Source organism: Pseudorasbora parva, chromosome 3, assembly GCF_024679245.1.
Source record: "Pseudorasbora parva isolate DD20220531a chromosome 3, ASM2467924v1, whole genome shotgun sequence".
Classification (NCBI taxonomy): domain Eukaryota; kingdom Metazoa; phylum Chordata; class Actinopteri; order Cypriniformes; family Gobionidae; genus Pseudorasbora; species Pseudorasbora parva.
Genome location: NC_090174.1, coordinates 9,598,551 through 9,626,349, shown reverse-complemented (window position 1 = coordinate 9,626,349; position 27,799 = coordinate 9,598,551). Strand labels below are relative to the sequence as shown.

General features: G+C 38.4%; 1 protein-coding gene across 1 annotated transcript in view; it reads left to right on the top strand.

Moving 5' to 3' along the window:
• The first annotated feature begins 222 nt into the window (after window positions 1-222).
• doc2b (double C2-like domains, beta) overlaps window positions 223-27,799 on the top strand; it is a 288,545-nt gene continuing 260,968 nt past the window's right edge. Inside the window, exon 1 of the mRNA XM_067437770.1 lies at window positions 223-262. Within this exon, the coding sequence (XP_067293871.1) occupies window positions 238-262 (25 nt within the window). The 5' untranslated portion in view covers window positions 223-237. The remainder of the gene's footprint in view (window positions 263-27,799) is intronic.

Sequence of the window (27,799 nt, the reverse complement as noted above, 5' to 3'; positions counted from 1 at the left end):
CTGTTATTGCATCATATATAAGGTGCAGCTGGTGGAGCTTTTGTTTAAAAGCCTGTTTATTATTTTAACCAACCAGGTAGCTGGTAACACATCCATTTACAATTAATAGCACGCAGAGCACTAATTCATCTCTATGAGCAAGGCTGTTGGTGCAGTTCAGGATCTCAGTGTGAAGTGCACATTTCGTCATTTAAACTTTTACAGGATACCAGGTCCATCTGAAAAGATCTCGTCAACATGGAGCAGGAGTATCTTTTGTTCAGTAGGTCTTATTGAAAATCATATATTTTTATTTGCAGTGTCTATAAATATTAAATTACTTGTGTTTGCATTAAATTTCTTGCATAGGTGGTGGAAAATGTGGGAGTCCACTGTTGCATTTAGAGAGATGTATTGATGTATAGATGTATCCATTTGCTGTACGGGTCTCTAATTGGGTTTACATTTTTTTTTTTTTTTTGAGGCTTACATAGACCTAAGTCAAGAGCTGTTATGCTATTCATGAACTGAAGAAAGCAGAAGTAAGGCTGCCTATTTGACACCCATTTGCCTTACCAATCATGTGGTCTATGAAGCAGTGGTACCCAATTGGATGCACGTCTTTTGATCAAATGTGTGACGCTCAGGGATTTTGTTCAAGGACAGCTGGGTGGTTCTTTAAATTTGTATTCAAGATAATCCTCACCTGAAGTTTACACGCACAGATTTGAAGAGATTTAAATTCAATTTATTTCAGTTACCACATTAGCGGTAAGCTGTGCCATGAAAAGGATGGAGTTAAATCCTTTGGAATACTCAAATGATAAATATTTTAATGCAAATATAAACATACTTTAACATTTTTATATATATTTATTTTCTTATGCTCACCAAAGATGCATTTATTAGATTAAATGCAGTAAAAACAGTTATTATTGTGAAATATTACAATTTAAAATAACTTTTAAATCTAAAATGTATTTATAAATGTAATTTATTCCTGTGTTGGCAAAACTGCATCTTCAGTGTCACATCGAAATCATTATAAAATGCTGAATTTCTGCTCAAGAAACATTTCTTCTTATTTCAATCTTAATGTTTGTAAATGGCTATAATGCTTAATATTGTATGTTTATGGAATATTTGAATGTAGTGAATATTTGAATGCATTTGAAGCAATTATTTCTTGTAGTTATAGTATTTTTTTTTATCATTTAGAGGTAAAGTTCACCAGTATCAGTGACATTTTACCCTGACAGCATCTGGCACACTTAACTCATAGCTGCTATTTTGAGGAGAAATGCTTAATTTAATTGGGTGGGTTCAGGTAAATTGGGTCACTTTTTGACATTTGAGATGACTGTAAATTGGTTAGGGAATGTATATTATGCGTACAGTTTGGGGTGTCACTGTGTAATAGAGATGATCATTTAGAGAGGCAGGCATGTAGTGAATACTTGACAGTGTCTTTCAAAACTGATTCTGCTTATGATATATACACTAATCTATAGACTGTCACGGGGTCATTACAGCCATTCCAAATAAATAGTCTTGTAAAAATAATCCAGATACAATAATTTCCAAGATACAACTGACATATTTTCCAGTGGAAATGTATATTATTGTAATGAAGCATACAAATACTATAATATGTTTGCAGAGATGTAGGAAACATGCTAATTTCAAATGATGCTTGAGTCTGTGAAAAACAATACTACAGGCTGTTATCAGCTCGTTAAGTCATGACGTAAGGAACGCCGTTTCACTTGAGAATGCCATCGACGGATGTTTATGAGCGCTATTTTTTTCATATTAAACAACAACAAACATTAAACATATACTTACAGTCTACAAAACAGTCTCTGTGGCCACAGCGTTACAGACATTAATATTTTAATGATTTATAAAAGATGAATCACTGTCTGGCCATCTGGAATTTTGGTATGGAGAAAAAGATTATGATTATAACTTTTTTGTAGTATTACACCACATTGTGTGTGTATATTAGCACTGTTTGTAGTTTTTCTTGAATTATGCTGCTGCACGATGTCAGACTTAACCAGATTCAACTAAAAACAATTCAAACATACACATTAATTGATCAACTTAGACAAAGGAAAGAGACGTGCCTTACAGTACATCACACTCATTTCTGCTCTGTGTCTGGGGAGAAGTGGGCAGGCAAAAAATCTCTGAATTTGTACTGTAGCCTGTTCAACCGCTGGTCAGTATTACATAGTGCACCTTTAACAGTTACATTTACCAGCACACATTACCATAACAGCAAGACGCTTTCACTTTTTGGAGTTCTCACCGTAATCCTGTCAGAGAAAGTGACTAAAGCGAACTGAAGAAGATCTTGGTGTGTAATCGTCATGTTGGCATTTTAACATCTAAAATGGAGTGTGCTTTTCTACCATTGTCTGAGTGGGCCAGACTAAATTACAAAAGAAATTTCCCTGATAATGACCAGTGGTGTAGAGAGTAAGGCCGGTGGTGTTTACCACATCATTTAACTAATTTTCTTAAAATGATAGGTAGCTTTTTCCCATCTGTTAATCAGCTTAATTGGTTACTGTACTGTAAGTTTCCCTTTTGTTTTATAAGAAAAATGTATCTCTTGATTTTATTGGTGAAATGGTCTCTATTTTCTATACTATACTGACCCACAGTTTTCTTATGCACACTATTTTTAATTATCACTTTAATTGTTTTGGGTAAAAATGACAAGACCCATGATTATTTTTTTACAGTCTGCGACTATTTGCACAAAGTATAAATAGCATCTTTGTATTTACACTTAGTGTAAATAAAATCTGTTGCTTTTCTACAAAGCCATTTCCTATCTAAAATGACAAGAATGTTGCTTTCTTTACTTAACAAAAGACAAGGAGAAACAGTGTCTCAAAATTCTTAACATTTTAATTGAAATATTAGTTGGAATATTAACTGATTATAAATGTAATGACGGTTATTATGATAATGAATTTTAATAATGTACAGTTGGTGAGGTAATTGGCTCTTTACCGTTTCCTTATTCCTGCCCATATCTATTGTATTGAACTCATTAACCTAATCAGTGGTTTATTTTCATAATCAATGTGAGATTTATTCATTGACCATGTTTAAGTGCACATTGTTATACAATACAGGTCATTTTTCTCGTTAACTCTTCCTTCCAGTAAGAGGTCCACTTGCTTCATAGAGTGCACAGCTATTTGAATATTCCTCTATACATGGTAATCATATTCTGAATAAACTAAGTCATGCCCTTTCTATTCCAAGTTCTCTCTCTATTTTGACCCCTCTGACTATTATGTCATCAACAGCAGCTGACAAGAGGCTGACGGATGAATTGGAAAATGTAGGCCAGGAACTATTTTAACTGTGACAGTGTTGGCTTGCTTTCGCCCGTCTGTATATTGATTTATGTTCATTTCTTTTAAGGGTTTTTGTAAATAATTGACTGTCCTCCTCGCACTAAAAATGTGCATTTGACATATTGCATGAGGTTTTGGGCTTCTTTTTTTGATGGACACACACAGATAAAATAATTATTACAGTAGATATTTAAGGCAAAGCAATAACTTATTCAAAATATGACCAACTTTGGAGTATATACTGTACACTACCACTCAAAAGTTTGGGGTTGGTAAGATTGTAAAACTTATTTCCAATTTTTGGAAATAAGTATTTTATGCTCACCAAGGCTGCATTTGCTTGATAAAACGTACAGTACAAACTTATATTATTACTATTTTAATTCTTTTTTCAAATTTTCATCATTATTACTTCAATATTCAGTGTCACATAATCCTTTAGAAATAATTTGAATATGCTGATTTGCTGCTGAATAAATATGTATTATCATTATTAAAGCTACACTGTGTAACTTTTTTAGTTTATTCTTAGTTAAAATCACTTAGTTCTTTCAAAAATATATGTGCGCATTAATGTATATTTACTTCTTTCAAGTAATAAAGTATTCTCGTAATTTTATAATATACCATTGAAAATACATACGGGTGAGGATTCGGATGGCGGTCGCCATGTTGCTCCTCCATCTTGAAAGTACATTTGCCAAAGAGGGACATACCCGTAAATTCAAGCTTCGCTTTTCGCGTTTTTACACTCGATGGCACCGTGACGAATGTGAAGAGGGGGATTGCTTGAGGCTGCTATATGATGACGGAGGATCACTCTTAAGCCCGTTTCACACTGCACGTCGGACCCGCAATATTCCCGGAACATTGCCGGGTCGCCTTCTGTGTGAAAGCAACCACGTCCCGGAATTGATTACCGAATTCAACCCGGGTCGGGGACCTAGTAACATTGCGGGATATGTATCAGAGTCGCCAAGGAAGCGGAAAAGAGAATTAAGACGGCAACGCAACAGGCAAATCAACAAGACAAAAGTAAATACTGGAGTGGCCTTTCCAAGATGGAAAGAGTTCATGAGGAGCAACGATTTAAAAAAGAACGCCGACGTTGCCTGCGTTCTTCTCCACAGGTAATATTAATTCAGCCTATTTGTGTATATTGGAAGTTTTATTGTTGCTTGGCTAATTATATCACGGTGTGCTGTGCATAACACTAGAACGACGTCTAGGATAGTTTTCCTCGCGTCAATGATGAAAAAGTATTGTTTACCTTATAACATAAATCCGTGTTCTATGACGGATAACATGAGATTAATATTTTAATTGCATTATAATTTGTTTGCCTTACGCTAGTGATGTCGTACAATATACAGAATAACGATAGAACTGATAAAAGTTACTTTACTAAGATTAGCTTGCATTCGTCTGGGAACCTGATAGCTGATGTTAGCAATGAAATGGTACTAAACATTAAACGTAAAACTATTATTTATTTTACATAGATTAATTTGATCATAGATCATTTGGCAAATTAAATAACTGCAAATTATAATAGTTTTCAAAAGTAACCTCATCACTTGAAGCAACACTCACCGAAGAGGTCGAACTGGAAGCCATGACTAAATCGGCCACCGTAGGAGTTGAAACGAAATCGAAATTGAGAGGAACAGAAACTATTATTCACTGGATGGACATATACCTTTTCACCACTAGATGGGGGAAAATATCACACATTGTAGCTTTAATGTTGAAAACTTTTTTTTTTTTTTTTTCATCTTTAAAAGTCACATACTAGTGAATAAGCATAAAAATTCAAATGCAATACGTGTCTACTTTTATAAATCCAGATTTCCAGATTTAGAATCAGGAAATATAAAATTTAATATAAATGGAATATAAATATAAAATATAAATGATCTTCCTAAGAAATTGGATTATTCAGCCAGCTATCTGTGTATCATATCCATAGTAACTGTCAACGTTTTTTTGATATACACAGCCCTCAGATTCACATAGAGCATTCTACTGAATAAACAGTGAAGTTGATGTTGTTCTTGTCCTTGTTTTCATGTCTTGAATAGCTTTAGGAGTGTTTGACAGAAGCAGTGGATAAATGCTCACTATGACGGATGGTTGCTGTTGTCAGTAGCTGGGGATATTGACATCTTGAGGAAATCTGTCGTCCTGGACAGTGAATGACTGATGAACGCTCCCAGTACTCCTTTCATCAGTACAGCTGTCAACACAAAAGAGATTTAGGATTGCGTGTGTACGTGCATGTATGAGTGTGTGTGCATGTTGTCGTTTTCACCTTGTGAGGGTTCTCTAATAACAGATAGTGTTTGTTTGATCTCTAACCATCTCAAGCTTGTTGCTCTGTGTGAGGAAATTAACATCATTGAAAAAACAAGATGAAACAAGATTTTTTTTTTTTCGTAGCTCTGGTGCTACAGAGATTGAAAGTTTTTTTGTAACACAGGACACATATTTGTAGGACAAGATATGGCATAAAATGCCTGCTGTCATCTCTAAAAACAACCATAAGTAGTGAAGTTCATCACTTAAACATACATGTGACTGACAAAGAACATTAATTTTCTATACAGGGCACAAAATCACACAGAACAGTCCACAAGTGAGACTAATAGATGTTTAAAAGTTTGTGGGACTGGTTTCACAGACAGGGCTTAGATTAATCCGGGAGTTGGTCTTAAATAATTAAGGATGTTCAGGTATTTTTTATTAACATGCCTTAGGAAACTTAGAAAACTTGCTGGTGTGCATCTTGAGACAATGCAATGGCACTGACATACACTATATTGCCAAAAGTCTTGGGACGCCTATAGGGGTATTATTGTTGCTTGATTCCAAACAAATATATTGTTATCCACAAATAAACGTAAAGCGATTCACAAAAAAATAAATAATTTCACAAATCAATGGAATAAGATCCACAAATGGAGTTTCACAAAAAAGTGAATTAGATTCACAAATAAATACAATAACATTTGTGAATAACAAAAATATCCACACATAAATTTTTATATATTTTTTCATATATATTTTTATGTCACAAACACAGAACTCTGCCTTGCATAAGTTGCATTCATTTGTGAATCGCTTCCTGTGCATTTGTGGATCTCTTCAACACATTTGTAAATCGCAGCACAGCACGTGGATTTTGAAACATTTCTAGGGGGGCTTACACTCGCACAAATCAGCAAATAGGTAGACTCCACCCACCGTCTACTTAGGCCAATCAGATAACGGCCATATCATGCTGACCAATTTTAGCACGTTCTCGCTCCAACCAATCACGTTTTGGCCAGTGCCGCTGAAAAACAGAGTTAAGACCACTGATCTATATAATCAGATAACGGCCGTGCTGACCAGAACCATAGAGCTCTCAATAGTTCCAAACAACTCCGCGCTGTCAATCTGTTTAAATAGGATTAAGCATGATAGACAGCATTTTCACTATATTTGCAGCAATTTCTAGCAAATATTAACACAATAGGTGCATTGACTTCACCTGTTTAAATAAAGATTTATTGTGAAGTTTTGTCAGATGTTTTTGTTTTTCAATAGACTTTATAATATTCCCTACAATTAGCCTATATATTTAACATTCCAGTACGAAAAACAAACAAACAACAATAGATATTTTAATAGTATGAATTTGATTAACTATAAAAAATAATTCAAAAAAGAAGAAAAAAAAAGGCTAATGAACCAATAAGTGTTACTCTTCTGCCATCTACTGGCTAGTGTTTTTTATTTATTATTTTTTTAATGTTGTTAACGTCCTAATGTTATTTTAATACTCAAAGCATACACAATGCCATATAAAGGAAAATATAAAGGAATGATGCTAGAATAAGGTAGCCTAGAAATCTAGACGCACCCTAGTGGCAGCAAATCTAATCTGCCGCGAGTGTCGTCTAGGAACTCTCAATACTCTTCTGAGCTGTAAACGCCAAACTCTTGCCGGACCAATCACATCGTGTATAGAGTCGGTGGGTGGGGCCATAATGACAACGGCCGAGTTGCGTTTGCGTGCTTCTAGTAAACACAGAAGCTGACGAACGGCGGCGGTCTTTCGAATCAGCTTTGACCGCGACTCTGGAAGACTTGAAGTTAAGCTTTTCTCTGAGAAAAGAACAAAGAACGGCACTGAAGTCATTCTTAAAAAGGGAAGATGTGTTCTGAGTTTTGCCGACCGGATACGGCGAATATTTAATCTATCAACGAGCTCCGTTTCACCTTCGTTGCTCTGGTTGGTTGTAGCGCTATCCTATCGCGTGCAGAGAGAGTTTGAAAGACAGCCGTTTATCCCGCCCCTCGGATTGAGCCCTGTCTATGGTGAGTGGACACCAAGGTCATGGGTTTGATTCCCAGGGAAAGCAAGAACTGACAATAATGTAATAAATGAATGCAAGTCGCTTTGGATAAAAGCATCTGGATATAATATTTTTTAGAAGTGATCTCACGTTATCTAACTGCAGTTAGTCTGACGATCTATTATATAACAATATATATATCAACTCTAACATGCTTCATAAAATACATCCTCTATCTATATTCCTGGGAGGCCAATAATGCCATAAAATCTCAAAATATGCATTAATTTCATCACTTTTCAAGCAAGTGCACTGAAATGAATGGTGTGCAATGCTGGAATTATTGGTCGCTCCGTGACACGCGCTTTGCGTTCCTCAGTTCCTATGGAAGTGTCCCACTGATCTATATAGATTTATATAGATAGATAGATAGATAGATAGATAGATAGATAGATAGATAGATAGATAGATAGATAGATAGATAGATAGATAGATAGATAGATAGATAGATAGACAGATAGATAGATAGATAGATAGATAGATAGATAGATAGATAGATAGATAGATAGATAGATAGATAGATAGATTTATATAGATCAGTGGTCTTAACTCTGTTTTTCAGCGGCACTGGCCAAAACGTGATTGGTTGGAGCGAGAACGTGCTACGATTGGTCAGCATGATATGGCCGTTGTCTGATTGGCCTAAGTAGACGGTGGGTGGAGTCTACCTATTTGTTGATTTGTGTGAGTGTAGACGCTAGAAATGTTTCAAAATCCACGTGCTGTGCTGCGATTTACAAATGTGTTGAAGAGATCCACAAATGCACAGGAAGCGATTCACAAATGAATGCAACTTATGCAAGGCAGTTGTGTGTTTGTGACATAAAAATATATGTGTGGATTTTTTTGTTATTCACAAATGTCATTGTATTTATTTGTGAATCTAATTCATTTTTGTGAAACTCCTGCATATATTTGTGGATCTCATTCTATTGATTTGTAAAAAAAAAAATAAAAAAAATTTGTGAATCGCTTTACATTTATTTGTGGACAAAAATATATTTGTTTGGATTAAGGTAACAATAATTCCCCCATAGACGCCTGTCTTTACATGCAAACTGATTTCAATGACCCCATTCTTAATCCCTAGGGTTTAATATGGAATTGGCCCACGCTTTGCAGCTAAAAAACAGCTTTGGGGAAGGATTCCCCAAGGTTTAGGAGTGTGTTTATGGGACATTTTTATCTCATTTTTCTTAGAGATCTTCCGATACCATTCTTCCCTTCCCTAACCGATTCGACACCTGGGCTCAGGGTATCGGCTGATACCGAGTACTGATCTGATACCTGGGTGTGTATCTGTATATACAGCTATATAGCCCTGTGTGAATTGCTAGAATTATTTTATGGTGTGCTTCAGACTTATCCCTTAGTAAAACATTAACAAATGCATACAGTGAACTGCTGTATTTATTACAGTATTTTTATTATCTGACATGCATTTGACAGTAATATTATGTATTCTTCTTAAGCAAAAAAGAACTTCAGATGCAGCCACAAATCTATCAACGCAAACTGAAAAAAAAGGTATTTTCATTTTACAATATAACTATATTAAAACAAAAAACAGCGCAACAAATAAATCTAGAAATTAAAAAAAGATATATTAATCAGAAAATAATCTCCAAACAAAACAAGTGAAAAATAAGCAACTATTTTTATTAGTAGAGATGTATTATTACAACATAGAGATGTAGCTAAATCTACAGTAGGCTGCAACAGTAGCCTAATATATTCTGTCAATGTTAAACCAAACTTTTATTTTGACGGGTTGCCGTGAAGACCTTTGAGTGTCTGTGTTCATGATATAACAAGTTTCTTAAATGAAACGGTAAACTATCATGAAGTGATGGTTTATGCGTTTGTGTCCTCATATAGTAACACGGCAGAGACTACACAGACAGAGAGCGTCACGCACACGCCCTCGCATCCACACAGAGACCCAGAAAATGCAGGAGTAATATTTAAATAGTATTTTGCAGTTTAATATTCATAGACTAGAATATATTCGGCTACAGTCTAGAGCCCTGCGTTTAAATAAACACGGAAGTAAATGAACGCAGCTGCGGAACCGAATATACTCAGGAGTTGGTATTACAGAAACATTACAGACATACTGCTAATGCATTTTCATTTCTTCTTCACTGCTCTAACAGTGGTTGCTTGTGGCTAGTGGCAACACAGCTCTACTTCCCGTGTTTGCAATGCATTCTTTGCAGCGAAGAAGAAACGTGCAGCAGATAGGTAAAGCTAGCGGTCATAATAATAGTGGGTCTTGTTTAATAATCATGGTATCGGTTCGAGTATTTTTCAAGTGCTCGCTGATAACGATGCCAGACTTTGTTGTTGTGGTATCGGCAATATTTCCGATACTTGTTTCGGAATCAGAACAACTCAAATTATTTTAGAAGGGCATTTGTGAGGTCAGGCACTGATGTTGGCCTGGCTCGCAGTCTCCGCTCTAATTCATCCCAAAGGGGTTCTATAGGGTTGAGGTCAGGTCTCTGTGCAGGTCAGTCAAGTTCCTCCACACTCGCTCATCCATGTATCTATGGACCTTGCTTTTTGCAAAGGTGCAGGAAGGGAAGGGGCCATCTCCAAACTGTTTCCAAAAAGTTGGGAGCATGAAATTGTTCAAAATATACTGGTATGCTGAGGCATTAAGAGTTCATTTCACTGAAACTAAGGGGGCAAGCCCAACCCCTGAAAGACCATCCACACCATAATCCCCCCTCCACCAAACTTTACACTTGGCACAATGCAGTTAGGCAAGTACTGTTCTCCTTGCAACTGCCAAACCCATCGTATTGCCTACTACTCTAGAAGTCCAGTGGTGGCATGCTTTAAATGCTTTGCATTGCACTTGATGTAAGGCTTGAATGCAGCTGCTCGGCCATGGAAACCCATTCCATGAAGCTCTCTATGCACTGTTCTTGAGCTAATCTGAAGGCCACACAAAGTTTGGAGGTCTGTAGCTATTGACTCTATAGAAAGACTCATGAGCACTGTGTGCCTCATCATGTGCTGACCCCACTCTGTTGATTTTACGTGGCCTAAGACTACATGAGTTGCTGTTGCTCTCAATTGTTTCCACTTTGTTATAATACCACTAGCAGTTGACCATAGAATATTTAGTAGTGAGGAAATTTTACAAATGGACTTATTGCACAGGTGTCCATCTATAATGGCAGCACGCTTGAATTCGCTGAGCCTCTGAGAGTGACCCATTCTTTCACAAATGTTCGTAGAAGCATCTACATTCCTAGTTGCTTGATTTTATACACCTGTGGCTATGGAAGTGATTGGAACACTTGAATTTAATGATTTGCAGGGGTGTCCCAATACTTTTGGGAAAATAGTATATTTTAAGATATGTCAGTGCAAGTTGCTTTCAGGAACAACAGCTCAAACATACATTTTCGTCTGAGATTAGCTTAAACCAGTTAGTTGCAAAGTTATTTGCAGTTAAAAGTTATTGCTCTTGCAGAATGAAAATTTCTTTGACTGATGAAACATGAAGACCGAAAGCATACAATTCACGGCAGTATATGGTTTATCTGTGGTGTTCTAAACATCTTGGGTATTTTCATAATAATAAAGTATTTTTGTTATAATAATATTTTTTATGTTATGTTAAAGCATATTATAAAATTCTTTCAAATAATATAATTTCTGCCTCGTTTTAGGATAACCCACGTCAGATTACAAAAGCAAGTTATTTCAAACATGCAAATCTAACGTTTTGAAGTGAGTTAGGACTAAAAATGTTATTAAATGTTATCTTTTGTTTGACAACAGGTTTGTAAATGATTTTCATTACAAGTTTGAAAAGATGTTGATCTCACAGCACTTGTAAAGATGGAACAGCATTTACTAAACTGATCAGTCCGCTCTGAACACAGTTCGGGTTTCACTATGAAACGCTGTCCATATAACAAAAGCGCACAAAAAACACTCACTTCACACAAACAAGCAATTCTGACTCACACACACGCAAATCACACATGTGCTACTGTGGTAAATCTACAGGTCCTTCTCAAAAAATGTGCATATTGTGATAAAGTTCATTATTTTCCATTATGTAATGATAAAAATTAAACTTTCATATATTTTAGATTCATTGCACACCAACTGAAATATTTCAGGTCTTTTATTGTTTTAATACTGATGATTTTGGCATACAGCTCAGGAAAACCCCAAATTCCTATCTCAAAAAATTAGCATATCATGAAAAGGTTCTCTAAACAAGCTATTAAACTAATCATCTGAATCAACTAATTAACTCTAAACACCTGCAAAAGATTTCTGAGGCTTTTAAAAACTCTAAGCCTGGTTCATTCCTCAAAACCACAATCATGGGTAAGACTGCCGACCTGACTGCTGTCCAGAAGGTCATCATTGACACCCTCAAGCGAGAGGGTAAGACACAGAAAGACATTTCTGAACGAATAGGCTGTTCCCAGAGTGCTGTATCAAGGCACCTCAGTGGGAAGTCTGTGGGAAGGAAAAAGTGTGGCAAAAAACTGCACAACAAGAAGAGGTGACCGGACCCTGAGGAAGGACCGATTCCAGACCTTGAGGGACCTGCAGAAGCAGCGGACTGAGTCTGGAGTAGAAACATCCAGAGCCACCGTGCACAGGCGTGTGCAGGAAATGGGCTACAGGTGCCGCATTCCCCAGGTCAAGACACTTTGGGCTACAGAGAAGCAACACTGGACTGTTGCTCAGTTGTCCAAAGTACTTTTTTCGGATGAAAGCAAATTATGCATGTCATTCGGAAATCAAGGTGCCAGAGTCTGGAGGAAGACTGGGGAGAAGGAAATGCCAAAATGCCTGAAGTCCAGTGTCAAGTACCCACAGTCAGTGATGGTCTGGGGTGCCATGTCAGCTGCTGGTGTTGGTCCACTGTGTTTTATCAAGGGCAGGGTCAGTGCAGCTAGCTATCAGGAGATTTTGGAGCACTTTATGCTTCCATCTGCTGAAAAGCTTTATGTAGATGAAGATTTTGTATTTAGCACAACCTGGCACCTGCTCACAGTGCCAAAACCACTGGTAAATGGTTTACTGACCATGGTATTACTGTGCTCAATTGGCCTTCCAACTCTCCTGACCTGAACCCCATAGAGAATCTGTGGGATATTGTGAAGAGAAAGTTGAGAGACGCAAGACCCAACACTCTGGATGAGCTTAAGGCCGCTATCGAAGCATCCTGGGCCTCCATAATACTAAAATATATGAAAGTTAAATTTTTATCATTACATTATGGAAAATAATGAACTTTATCAAAATATGCAAATTTTTTGAGAAGGAACTGTATTTATTGCACAGACCTATCTCTTCATAGCATGTGCAACATATATGTGGCACTGTACAGACATGCATATGTCACACACACACATTTTTTTTTTTTTTTATCAAACATAAAAGGAATATGACACAGAAAATGTATTAAGTGGATTCATAAATTTATCAATCTGTTTTTTTCTCATTTTATTTTCTTCTGTGAGAAACAAAATGAGACATTAGACAAAATTGCTATCCTTCATTGTTTTTGTACTGTCAAGCTCCAAAAAGGCAAAAAAGTAGTTAATAACACTTATGCACTAAATTACAAGTTTTCTGAAGTCACACGACAGCTTTGTGGGAGGAACTCACTGAAATGTAGGTAACATAATGGAGATAGAATTACTTAATATTTCCAAATAAATATATTAAAGGTGCACTATGTAGTATTTTTGCAGTAAAATATTCAAAAACCACTAGGCCAGTGTTATATATTTTGTTCAGCTGAGTTCTTACAATATCCCAAATGTTTCCAACTATTTGTAAATTGTGAGAAAATTGCTATTTTAACTAATGAACCGGGATGTGTGAGCGAGTCGCCTGTCAATTGTGTGACCGTCATATCTGCATTACCCTCGGTTTCTGCTGAGAGAACGCACAGAGTAACAACATAACAATTTGAAATACACTTAAATGTATCTAATATGATAAACAGAGCTGCGTTAACTCATTCTCACGACCGGAAATGCGGAAATTGCTCTGGCAACGGTGATAGTAAAAGTCTCGTTGCGCAACAATTGCTCCAGCGGCCTTGCTCAGCTCCTCAACACTCGATCCTGCTCTGCTTCACACTACAGTAACGATAATAATCACATCTATGAACATAATTTTTGCCCGAGTCCTATCCCGATTCTTTTCCACCGGCTGTGAGGTGAAAACCAATTTCCAGGATTCTGAGCTCAAACTTGGCGTCATCAAACTACACCTTTGTTTTGAATAGGCGCCTTTTAGCGGATGTAAAAAATACATTTAAAAATAAAAAAAGGTAATTATTTTTTGTTAATTGGAAATTAATACATTTTCTAACCAGGGTTAGTATGATTAAAGGGTTTTTTCAGCCAAAAATGAAAGCTGTCATTAACTAGGCAGACTCATGTCATTTCAAACCCTTAAGACTTTCATTTATCTTCAGAACACAAATGTTTGTTTTTTAATCTTTTGAATAAAATCCTGAGAGCTTTCTGTCTCTCCATTGATAGCTACACAACTACCACTTTCAAGCCTCAGAAAGATAGAAAAGACATCAATAAAGTATTCCATGTGACACCTTAACCTCCATTTTATAAAGCGACTTTGTTTGCACACACAAAACAAACACATCATTTATCTTTGCATAGTCTTTCTTTACAAAATATGAATCTGTGTTCACACAACTAAATCAGCATGCATTATGGTACTCAATAATGCGAGTTGGAGATTTATCTGTGAATCCAATATTACAAAAAAAGATACCCAATCATGGGAAAATGCTTTAATATAAATAATTTTAAAAAATCAGCTGGTCTCTAGTTAGTGGTCACCCTGTGACAACACTACAACAGCAACAAATCCCCACCAAAATCTCCCCTATATAATATTTCCTTCGAAAGAACTGACCCAAATGACCCAAAGTGATTTGTGTTGCATGGTCTCAGACAGCAAAACAATGAGTCATCCATCATTTATTCCTACATCGACTACAATCATTTGAATGTCTGGCATTTCTCTGTGTTCTCTCGAGTTTTGACTCGTGTCTGACCTCAAGCAAAGAGCTCATTATGTGTGAACAGTGATCATTTTGCCCCTTCTTTTGTCATTTTTCTTTTTGTCAAATGTGATATTTCTGATCATGTTTGATATGACTCTGTGTGATTTATTGCGGTCTAGTTGCTTAGAGACCTGTAATGGAGGCTTCCCTCCAGTCCTGTTTGTGATTAACTGCATTTAATGAATGGGACATTGACACAAACAGCGGAATTAATCTCATTGGGTTCTGGATGTGTTCAGCCACGCCACAGACATCAATCAGATTTGCATTCGCTTGTGACAGAACTGACCACCTTTGATTTGACCAGTGTGATAAAATCTTTTGTTCATATCCAAACCCATGCTCTGCTAGCTGTCATTTATAAAGACGTGTCTGACTTAGAGCAATATTGTTGGTTCATTTCAAACTAACTCTTAGGCTATGTGTCCAACAAAGGTTTTTTTTTTTTTTTTCAGAGGATGGAGTATTTTTCCATATATTGGAGGACAATGTTTTGTTCTGTTTTTTTTTTTAAACTGCGGCAGCATGACGAGACGCTGGGCAATGCATGCTCGCTGTATTTGTCCTGTTCCAGAGAGTTGATAATGTTCAACTTTTGCAATGCTCATCTCTGTCACTTTTTACTCAGCTGTCCAATTAAAATGGAGTGGGGGCGGGACAAATTTTCGGAATCAAATAATTTAAAACAAGAGCCAGTGCAAATACTTTACATTGTATCGTTAACTTCCGCAAATATCCCACATCACGGCAACCAAAGCATCTCGAATAAAAGAAAAGCATTGTGTTGCCGAAGCGCACTCAGTCCCCCTTAGCAAGCCATTTTCATTTGGCTAAAAACACTTTGGTGGACACATGGCCTTAGAAGAAAATCCTCTATATTGAACCTTAAAGAGTTCTGTCTGGCGCTTCATAAATCCATTTTAAAAACCATTTAGAACCATCCAAGCATCTAGACCTCTATAAATTAGACAGTCATATCGAGCATGGTCAGAAAAATCATTCGACAAAAGAATCAAACATAATGAGCTCTTAGCTTGAGGTTAGGCTCGATTCAAGACAAAAGAGAACAATTCAAAAAAATCTAATGATTACAGTCACTATAGGAATAAATGATGGATGACTTGCTTCATTTCAAGAGTGGAGGTATGATTTTGGTGTCTGAGACCATGAAACACAAATCATGTTGGGTCATTTGGAGCATTTGGGTCAGTTATCTCTAAGTACTTATTCTTTAGGGGAGCTTTCTGTTAGTTTTAATTAATTTAGTTCACCCAAAAATGAAAATTTGATGTTTATCTGCTTACCCCCTGGGCATCCAAAATATAGGTGACTTTTTTTCTTCAGTAGAACACAAATGAAGATTTTTATCTCCAACCGTTGCAGTCAGTCAGTCGTATAATGCATGTCAATGGTAATAAAACATGAGAGTAAAAAACATACAAAGACAAATCCATATTAAACCCTGCAGCTTGTGATGACACATTAAGACACGAAACGATCGGTTTGTGTGAAAAACAAGTATTTATATAATTTTTATATAATTGGACAGGCCCGGTTCTACGGGGGTGCTAGAGGGTGCTAAGCACCCTCAAACGCAAGCAAAAGCACCCTCAGTTAACAGTATTAATATTGCGAAACAGATTTGGCAGATTTTCACATTTGTGTCCGAGCTCTGGAGAGCGTCAAATGCATCTATTTACAGCGTGTTTTCACAACATTTTCTTTTCTGATATTAGATCTGTTTCATGGGGTGTGTCTGCTGTGAGACCTCAGTGAAAACACCCACTTTTGTGATTGGCTGACATCTTTGCATTTGAAATGAGTATTAGATTACTGTATGTGGCGGAGGGGGAGTGGGTTAGAGAGGTCTGCATGCAAGCGCTGCCAGCCAGAGAGGCAGACTGAGCACTCATGGACCTGAGAGATGATAAAGATTGCTGAGAAAGTTATATTCTACTGAGTTGTTGAGAGCACTGTGAGCGCGAGTTTATTTTGTTTGTATCTGAGAGCTCTGAATAAACACGAGTCCCAGTCTTCCTCCTTTGAGCATTGAGTACACAGGCAGTCTGTTGATTGTGTGAATGCAGTGATCTCATCATTGCAGTGCTATTTCTCTCACAAAATGCTTTGACCACAACTAACAGCAAACACGACATCGATATGAATACAGTAAGAGCTTCTGTTGAGCATAACAGCGTCATTTATTATTTGCGGCAGTTTGGACAAGTGTGCAGATACACTCGCGATGTGTGATTGACAGCTTCAGACATTATAAAAAGTGTGCTTTGATCGCTCTCTGTAGAGAGCATTTTATGTAAACTTTTTTTTTTTACATTTTATGTAAAAATGTAAATAACAGATTAGTTTCATCCTACTAACAGAAACAATGTGAAGTTGTTTGTTTAATCACAAAGCTTGATTCACATTAACAGCATAAAATTATTTATAAAGAAAATTTGTGTGAACTTGAATGATTAGCTACACATCAGAAATCACTGATTACAGAACAGGAAATTTCCAGAGAAAAAAAAATAGCCCACTGGTTCTTCTGAGGCTCAGATGAAGGAACTGAAAAAAGACTTCTTTATTCAGGCTAGGGGAACTCATATTAATGCTGAAAAACCTCATAAAATGCATGCCATGGGACCTTTAAGACATGACATTTTGTCATACTTTTTTGCTAAAAAAAATAGAGATAATTAAATAACCCAGCTGTATGCAATCATGTAAAAATGTAGCATGTGCCAACCATCTTCTAATTTTGTAATGATAATTGTTAAATCTTTTGCCAAGCAAAAGAGAAGCTGTGCCAAAATAAAAGTGTTCTCGTTTAATTTAGACAGCCATGAATATTAGTATAAATTATACTGTTGCCCTCTAAATTATTATTATGGTTGTTGTTGTTTTTGTTAAATACTTTTTATTTGACATTAATATCAATACTACATATTTAGTAATATATTTCTTTATTGATTTATCTAATTTTTGTAATTTATTACAATGCAAATAAAAACAGTTAGTTAGTTAGTTAGTTAGTTAGTTAGTTAGTTAGTTAGTTAGTTAGTTAGTTAGTTAGTTAGTTAGTTAGTTAGTTAGTTAGTTAGTTAGTTGTGTATGTGGCATGATTTTTTTCACCTCATATCCTCATGTAATGGACTGTTAATCCACATTCAAAAAAATATTTACAACTTTCACCACTGAGGTGGCTTCTAGAAGCCTGTAAACTTGTTTTTTTAGACATGAATACATTTAAAAATGCTGTGTTTCTGTCGGTTTTTAAAAGTAATAGGCCATTTTAGGCGGTGTTTTAGAGTGGTTACATGTTTTCTAAGAAGATGCTTGATATGCCCTTTTTAGAATCTGCACTTTGAGTTAAGGCATTAACTGCAGTTTATATGTAATTAGCCAAAACATCATATTCCTGGAACTGAATACATTTCTCCCCCTCCATTGTACAATTACCATATTGTTTAGCAAATTATAAACAAGGGTCATATACATGGTGATTCAAATTAAGTCCATTTAGCTACTGTAGATTCAGTCGTTGAAACTTTGTTTGTAAAACAGGCTGTTTTTCTCAGCCCATTTGATGAGTCATTTGTTAATTGCTTACTGGTGGGGGTACCAGCAGGACTGAAGCCGTGAGCGGATCTCTCAGCAGTACTTGTAGCCCATGTGCAGGCGTGTACCCGAGGACCTGTGCCTCACTGATGAAAAGTGATAACTGGCGGCAGGCCTCCAGGACAGACAGGACCCCACTGTGACCCACACAGTAAGGACCAGAGTCACCACAGATGAGTCATAGTGACCTGTGACCACTGCAGGAGGTGCTGCGAGCAAAGTTCAGCTGCTGCTGAAAGCCACAGGCCTGAGTTTTAGAAGGCGGAGTTGAGTCAGCGATCACAAACCAAGTGTGGTGTGTGTGGACATGTGTTTGTGTTAGCTGTATGTGAAAGGAAGTGGAGTTTATCATTTTCCATGTTTTTATCTTGTTTTTGGCCTCTTTTAATGGTAGAAAGAAGACAAGAAATTATTGGTGAAAGGGAGGAAAAATGAAATCAGGACTAGTGGTCGACGGGTATGGTTGCCAGTACTGGTATCTTTGGATACCAGCATCTAAAGATGAGGGTGACAAATTTCCAATATAATGGCAATATTATATAATGCTGGCTACACATGAACAAAGCAAACAAAAAGCTGCTGAAATGAAATGAACAATGAACATATTATAATAAAATAAAACACTATATAACTTGGGGGCTGTTTACACAACGTCTCGGTTACGTATGGTAACCCTCGTTCCCTGAAAGAGGGAACGGAGACGTACGTTGGACTTGACCGACGAATTGGGATCACTTCTATCAGCTTCGAGATATAGAAAACGGGTCAATTAACATTGGCGTGCGTGCTTTGCATATCGCACCCCGCCCGGCTGCGCGAGTATAAAACGGAAGCGATCACTGTTGTTTTTCACCGAGGAGCCGAACCCGTGGCTCGAACTGTAGTGATGGTACAGCAACTGTGGCGACGAGACGTAAATCTTCGTTCCCTCCTTCAGGGAACGAGGGTTTCCATACGTAACCAAAACGTTCCCTTTCAGTCGGTCACGTTCAACATACGACGGACTTGACCGACGAATTGGGATCCTTATGGAAAACGCCACAGTTACTACCACTTCCAGCACCCTGCCGGAGTCCCTCGGACCCCGTCTCAGCGGGCGGGGAATTTCCTGCAGGGAGAGTCCGAAGAGCTCAGGCAGGACATAGAAAAGCCAGGGCTGGGTCTGCCTCCTCCGAAAGGCAGCGCTTGCAGGCTCACCACCTGGTCTCGGAAGGGAGTGGTGGGAACCTTGGGCACGTATCCAGGCCGGGGTCTCAGGATTACGTGAGAGTAGTCCGGCCCGAATTCCAGGCACGATTCGCCGACCAAAAATGCCTACAGGTCCCCTACCCTCTTGATAGAGGCCAGTGCAGTCAGGAGTACTGTCTTAAGAGACATCATTTTTAACTCCACTAACTGCAAGGGAGCGGCATCTTGAAGCGGCTCAGGGCAAGACGAACTGCTAACAACTCCAGGCAGTTGATGTGCCATTGCAGTTGAGGCCCGTCCACAGACCTGAAACTGCAAGCCCGTTGTACATGGCACCCCAGTCGGTGGATGAGGCATCCGTGGAGACAATCGCATGCCTGGATACCTGTTCTAGGGGCACCCCTGCCCGTAGAAACACAGGGTCTGACCACAGAACACCGAACAATTCAGCCGACGGGAGTCCAGGGGACCGACAATAGGGGAGTCCAGGAACCGGTCTCCCTCATATCGGCCAGGTTGAGCCAGAGATGCCACTCCTGGACCACCAAGGTGGACATCACCTAGCCAATAGCACGGGCAGTGGTTTTTGTCTCCCGGAGGAGCTCTGGGCCAGGACTACCCTGAGAACCAGCGCAGCCTGCCCCGAGAAACCAATCGTCCAACCTAGAAGGTTTGGGACGTGGTGGGGGGTTCCACTCAAGCCCGACCTTTTTGGCGGCCCGGGAAAGCATAGCGGTCAACTCCGGGTCCGACTCGACCGTTGCCACTCTCCCAGAGGGAGGCAGTACAGCTGAATCTTCATCCCCAGAGGACTGAAACTCCCTCTCCGATGCAGCGTTCGACATCTGCTGGTCCGTGGGTGCCCCAAAGGACACCGTCGGCCGCGCATGTTGGGGCCGATGGGGTCCTCCGGAAGCACCACCGGTTGCGGCGCTTGTGAGGGATTAGGGTCCCGCTGAGGCTCACTCGGAGGGTTTGCCCTAACCCGTGATCCTCAGGTCACCACGGCCATCCGTCAAAGTAGGTCTATTCTGCTGGGCAGGAATAGACATAAATCGAGCTATGGGTAGGGGAACTCCACCTTCCTGAAGGTCTCGACCTAGGCGCCGAGATAGTCATGTTCCCGCAATGAGAACATGAGCTATCCACAAACGCCGCCTCAGCGTGCTCTAAGCCCAGGCACGTGAAACAGCGTTTGTGACCGTCAGCGGGCGACAGGGAACAACCACATCCAGAAACACACGGGCGGAAAGACATCCTGAAAAGGATGGCACGTCACCCGTGTAGCTCTTTTGTGAGGCAAATTTGCTCTTTTAGTGCTGAAGCACCCAGGGATCGACTGCGGCAGAATAACAGGGTTTGTGTGCAGCCTGTTTCTGCTTTCACCAGAAAAGGAACACGCCCACCGAACCAACTGTGTGTGGTGTGTGTGTGTGTAGTGTAATTTGCTCAGTTTCTCAGTTTGCTGTGAAAACAGCAGCTCTCTCAGCAGCATTGAGGTCACGGTCGCAGCATTGAGGTGCCGTCTGGCCAACACAAGAGCAATATCCCCCGGCACACGATTTCTCTCTCTCTTGCAGATAGAAGGCAGTCAGATGCTTCATCAACGCCGTTCAACTCGGAAGTGAATGACAACCGTGCGCGGCGATCGCTTGCGCTTTATACCCGTGCAGCGGGGGGGGGGTGCGATATGCAAAGCACGCACGCCAATGTACATTGGCCCGTTTTCTATATCTCGAAGCTGATAGGGGCTCCCAGAAGTGATCCCAATTTGTCGGTCAAGTCCGACGTACGTCGAACGTGACCGACTGAAAGGGAACAATAGCTTTTTAGAAACCCAAAACGCAAACTTTTGAAAACGGGTTCCTTGGAAACTACAAAAAAACTATCCCTTTGAACTTTCCCTTTAAGTAGGTTATGTAATTTGCAATTAAACAAAAAGAGGAGGAAGTAGAATGGCACACTTCTCCTTAGCGTCTGTTTCCATGGTGAATTATTGATTCGCCGTTCTGTTGAGAATGTCTTGTGCGTTCATGATTAACATACTCTGAGTTGTCTGAACTTTCTCACGGATGCATTTTTAGAACCAGCATACCTCGAGTAAGCAAGGTTTGGGTTAATCAACCGAGAGTTCAAGTTATATGTAATGGTAAGTTAACCTCCCTGGAATATCCCCCTGAACTGTGTTTTTGCTGTTTACTGAGTTTTTTAACCCTTCTCCAGCAAAGTGTAGATTTACTGCACTGCTACTACGACCAGTGGATATGCGTTATTTACATATGACAAATTATAACATTGCCAACTAATTCTAATTAAGTCAAACTACTACGATGGGTTGTTTCAACCCATGTTTGGGTCAAATATGGACAAGCCTAACAATTGTTTTATTTTTATTTTTTGATTACATTTTTTAAACCCAACGTTGGGTTTGTCCATAAAAGCCCAGAAGTGTATTGTGCTGGCATAGTACATGGTTTTAAGTCGTTTCCGCAGCTTTGTGTGAACAGGGATTGTTTTTTTGTTGTCTGTATTCTAAACTTTTCAAAAACGTTTCTGTTTTCATGTATATCGTTGTCGTGTAAACGTACACATTCACAAAAAATTAAAGGGAGATTTTTTTTAAATTATTATCCAAAGACAGTCATCCTCTTATCTTATCATCATTTTATGTATTGCTTTAATAGTTTTATTTATTTTTTGTTGATTGATTGATTGATTGATTGATTGATTGATTGATTGATTGATTTATTGATTGATTGATTGATTGATTGATTGATTGATTGATTAAAATGACTGTCATGTCTATGTTGTTACAATCAGTCATTCATGTTAAATGTCTTCCTGTTGCTTTATTTTCATATAACATTGCCTATGAAGAGCCTCAGATCTTACTCAGATGCCCAGGTATGTTTGCAGTGTGTCCCCCAAGTGGGTTCGGCTTTAGTGTTCTTGCCCGGCCTGTTGATCCCAGGAATCAAACAACATCACAGGCTCAGGTGGGGTGCTTCCAAGATCCTGTAAATCCTGCCTGAGACCTTGTTGTGGAGATTAAAGCTTTCCAAACTTCTTCTGAGCTTTAGGAAACAATCAGATTAGTGGTTTGATGAACACTTCTGCCAGGTTCTTTCTCCATGACAAGGAATTAGGGAATAGACAGAGGAAAAGAGCCATAGTTTTCCAATAGATGTCTCTGATATGTGATTGTTGCTTTGAATCCAAAATTAGATTTTCTACTGTGTAACATCAATTCTAAAATCGTAGGTATGTGGAATTAGATTAGTATTAGAATTAGGAATTTAAAAAGTCAATTATTTCTTCCCTGAGTGTTCCTGTCCTTAGACATCATATACAGTCATGTTTTTAAATCTCACTGAAGTGCATTGAAATTCCCAGCATTATTCAGTGGCATCACCTTTTTAAAAAAGCCAGTAATGTATTTTTTTGTTTACAATGAGGCTGTTTAATCATTTGTTCTGTTTGATTTCCTCCATAACGCTTTAAAATAAATTTTGTGGATAATGTAAATGGATCGGATATGTTTTGTAGTTTGTGATCACTTGCACACACAATCTGCTCTACGCTGTCGTGTCTATAGAACAGAGCACACAATGTGTGCTTTGCAGCAGTTCATGTGACACTAACACAAAATCAGACTTCATTCATCCCAATTGTAAGCACATTAACACTGTGTGAATCATTCACTGCCTTCTACACTTTCAAAAAATAAGGTTCCAAAAGGGTTCCTTTTTTTGCAGCGATGACATAGAAGAACCATTTTTGGTCCCTAAAGCAGGGGTTTCCAATGCTGCCTTCCACTCCACTATTAGACATGCACTTGCGAACTTCCCTCAGTACTTCCCCTCAGGGGCCATTTTGAAGTGCCTTCCACTTCGTGAAGTGGACAAGGGAAGTTTATATGGACAGACCCTTGCTCCCTCGATTTTGACCAAGGGAGCGAGTCTCCTTCATATGTACACTTCAGGCAGCTTCATATACCACAATGCAACACGATTGTGACGTCATTCCTTCAGATGAGACGATAAACCGAGGTCCTGACTCTCTGTGGTCATTACAAATTCCAGGATGTCCTTCGATAAAGAGTAGGGGTGTAACCCCAGCATCCTGGCCAAATTTGCCCATTGGCCCCTGTCCATCGTGGCCTCCTAATAATCCCCATATAATGATTGGCTTCATCACTCTGTCTTCTCTCCACCAATCAGCTGGTGTGTGGTGAGCGTTCTGGTGCAGTATGGCTGCCGTCGCATCATCCAGGTGGATGCTGCACATTGGTGGTGGGTGAGGAGATTCCCCCTTCTATATGTAAAGCGCTTTGGGTGTCTAGAAAAGCACTATATAAATGTAACAAAATATTATTTTAATTATTTTGAAAACATTTAAAGAACCCAAACACACCTACATACATATAGAGTGTTGCATTAGGGGTTGGGGTGGGAGGCGTTAATTCTCTTTAGACCAATTCTGTCTTTATTTTCATTGTCACAGAATGAATGACATACAAGTTTAATTGCAAAGCATTATTAGGGTATATTATTAAAATTTTGATAACATTTAATGTATCTGAGTAGTTTCTGCTGCCTTAACTGATTTACACAGACATGGCAGAATACATTTAAAACAAATGAAAAAGCAGCCCACTGTAAGCTTAAGCTTAACCAGACATGAAAAAGGTAATATTAAAAATGTCAATACTAATATAGTTTAATTATTGGACATGCTAAGGTGTGTTTAAATCAGTGCCATTGGCTATTTATATCATGAAATTCAGATAATGGATGTTTAGTTTCTGACACGCATTGTAAACGGTAAACCAATCACAACAGAACAAGCCATCTGGCCAATCAGAGCAGAGTAAGCTCTTAGAAAAGAGGGTTTTAGGGAGACCTTATCCTTTAGTGCTTTAGTGAACAGTTTCATACAGAAAAGAGATGATGCTGCAATAGTGTTAGTTTTCATATTTTAGTATTTTAGTATACTAATTTTAGTATTAGTGTTTTCTTAGTATGTTTTTATTATTATTTTTCATGCATTTAAACCCCTTGTAAGAGACATCCAAAACACAATTTGGAACCTTTAAAATGGCATAATAGAGGCACTTTAACAATTCATCAGTGCACATTATTCATTATTCCAAAGACAAACCATAATGTAATAAAATGAGGTTCTACATTGAGAGAGTAAAACAAAACGTAGTTTACATTTGTAAGAGTTGTTTGTTTGTCTGAATTCATGATGTTTGTCTCCACCATGAGCTTAGAGGAATCGGTCTGTCGAATATTGGTCCTGCTGACTGTGCTGACCTTTAGTCAATAGCTGTTTCTGAAATCCTGTCACCTGTTCCTCTACTTTTGAAAATGCTCCCTAGGAATTATTGACTTATTTGCTTCTATTTCATGTACCTATGGGAAATGTAGCTCCCCATGATGGATTCTGAACTTCAAAATCCACCGTTTCAAAAATATCCCAGATGTTTGGCTGACTCAGCTGTTAGAGTAATTAGTTTATTAGTTATTTTCTTCCTTGCAGGTAAAAGGAAACCATATCACATTGTGGGAGGTGGAGAGACATAGATGGTCCTTAAAGCAGCCACTAGCTGATAAAGTAAATAACAAGAATATTTCATTAAAAGTCCCAGTATTATAGTTTTTCGTATGTCACTTAACTAGTTCACTAGTTAAGACGTTTGCATGATGCCGACCCGTCTATTTTGTACTTTGTCTGTCCGCAAACAATTTTTTCCACCCTCAAACATGTCATTTTTACTGACAACTGCTTTCTCAAATCTCACAGATCAACACAGAACTTGCAGAATCTTATGCTCTGGAAAGATGAGTCAGTACCAGTTTATTTGGACCAGCTTGCTCCTCAGAATCACGACCTGTAATTATGAATAATTATTGTTATATTATATATATATTGTGTCATTTCCAGCTGAACAGCAATCTCACGTTATCACTGTCTTACTGAAATACTTTTGCAAATCAGCTGTGGGTCACTATTACCTAAAAAAGAGTCTGTTAATGCAGATTGTCTGTTGTTCTTACCACTTTGAGTAAGGATAAAGAATGGAGCTGTTATGATAAGTTCAGTTATGATAATGGCCATTTAGCTTCAGACAAACGGTCGACCGATCACAACAGACTTGGCCATTTGACCAATCGCAGTAGAGAGTAGTCTTGTGCAAAGGACGGATTTAGAGAGATCTATCAAGCTGTTTGAGAATCACTGAAAAATGTGATGTGCAATGTATAATATGACATTTTTTTTACTGTTTTTTGACCTTTGATGCATGTAAACCTGTTGTAGGAGACTGAGGAGCTTTTAAAATAGCATAACAGGGGCACTTTTTAATTAAAAGACAAGAGCTGTCTGTAATCACCTCTTTACTGTCTCTCCCTCCTGTTTTTATACATTTGCGTGCTGTAATGCACCCAAAGGTAGGCCTACAATTCACATTGTAGCCACTCCAGAATCGGACCCCATTGCTACGGTAACCGGCCACTCCTGCTGTCTCCTCTCAGCCCTGCCAAAAGTGCTCCAATCAGAATTAACTGAGGTGTTCAGGTCATCAGGTTTTTGGACGGAGAGCCCAGTCACACTGATTTGCCTGTGATGGAGGGTTGTGAAACAGGGCGCTCGGGCTAATCAGTTCATACGATCTCTCTCATCAGGCCGCCCCACTTCAGACTCGCCTCTCACATTGACCCCGAAATGCGACTGAAATGAAAACAATAGCTCGCTGAGCTGAATTACAGAGCTACGTTGTTTACATGCTCCTATAGAGTATTTTCCTTTTTTTTGTCATAATGGATACGGGCTAGGGCTGCACGATAATTGTAAAAATGATAATCACGATTATTTTGCTCAAAATCATAATCGCGGTTATTGATCACGATTATTTTGTCAATAAGGGTAATGTTTGTTTACCAACCTACACTTCATTTAACCAATGATAACTTCATTAGATGGTAAATCAATGCAAAACACATGGTTTTGGTGAACGCTTAATCTATATTCACATTAGATTTTTAAAGCAACACAATTCATTTACAAATGAGACAAACCACAGATTCAGATTGCCAGCAAATTATTAAAGCAAAGAACAGTGATATAAAAAATTTCTGTGGCCAGCGACATTCAAAAACATGAAACGCTTAACATGAAAAATGCTTAATGTGGCTTAATGCACTGACAGTGATATTAAAACACCAAACACTGTAAAAATCATAAACCATAAGCTACTGTACAGCAAAACAGCACAGAATATGAACACAACGCGTTGATTTAAACGCTGTGTTTTCCTCCCATAGAAAACCGTTATAAAGAAAATGCTTAACGTCACTTAATGTAGCCTACTAAGCCTACTATGTAGCCTATATTAAAAGTTCAAATTCTGCACAAAACAATTTTTTGTGTAGTATGCTTTATTAGTATTTAATGTTTACTAGGTTTGGTCTTTTAATGGCACTGTAGCCTACATTAAAGGGATACTTCACTGCCTTTTCATATTAAACTATGTTATTCCCTTAACTTAAACGAGTTGATACACACCTCTCTCATCTCAGTGCGTGCACTTAATCTCTCTGACACGCAGTGACGATCTGATTGCATTTAGTTTAGCTCCCTAAGCCCAGTTCATTCACTATGGAACCAAACAGAGATCAAGTTAGAAGCACCAAACACCTCCACGTTTCCCCTATTTAAATACAGTTACACGAGTAGTTGAACGATCAAGTATGGTGTCAAAATAATACGTGGCGCGTTTTTTAATCGGATTAAAAAGGAGAACTATAATGTATGGCGGAATAGCACTTCTGAGAGTACTTCGGCTCGGCGCAGTAAAAAGTCCCGGCCGAAACATCTTCCCTCACATCTCCCCATTGACAGAAATGAGAGAGTTAGGGGGAGGTGTGAGGAAAGATGTTTCGGCCGGGACTTTTCACTGCGCCGAGCCGAAGTACTCTCAGAAGTGCTAATCCGCCATACATTATAGTTCTCCTTTTAAATCCGATTAGAGAAGTACCACGTTTTATTTTGTCACCATACTTGATCGTTCAACTATTCGTGTAACTGTATTTAAATAGGGGAAACGTGGAGGTGTTTGGTGCTTCTAACTTGATCTC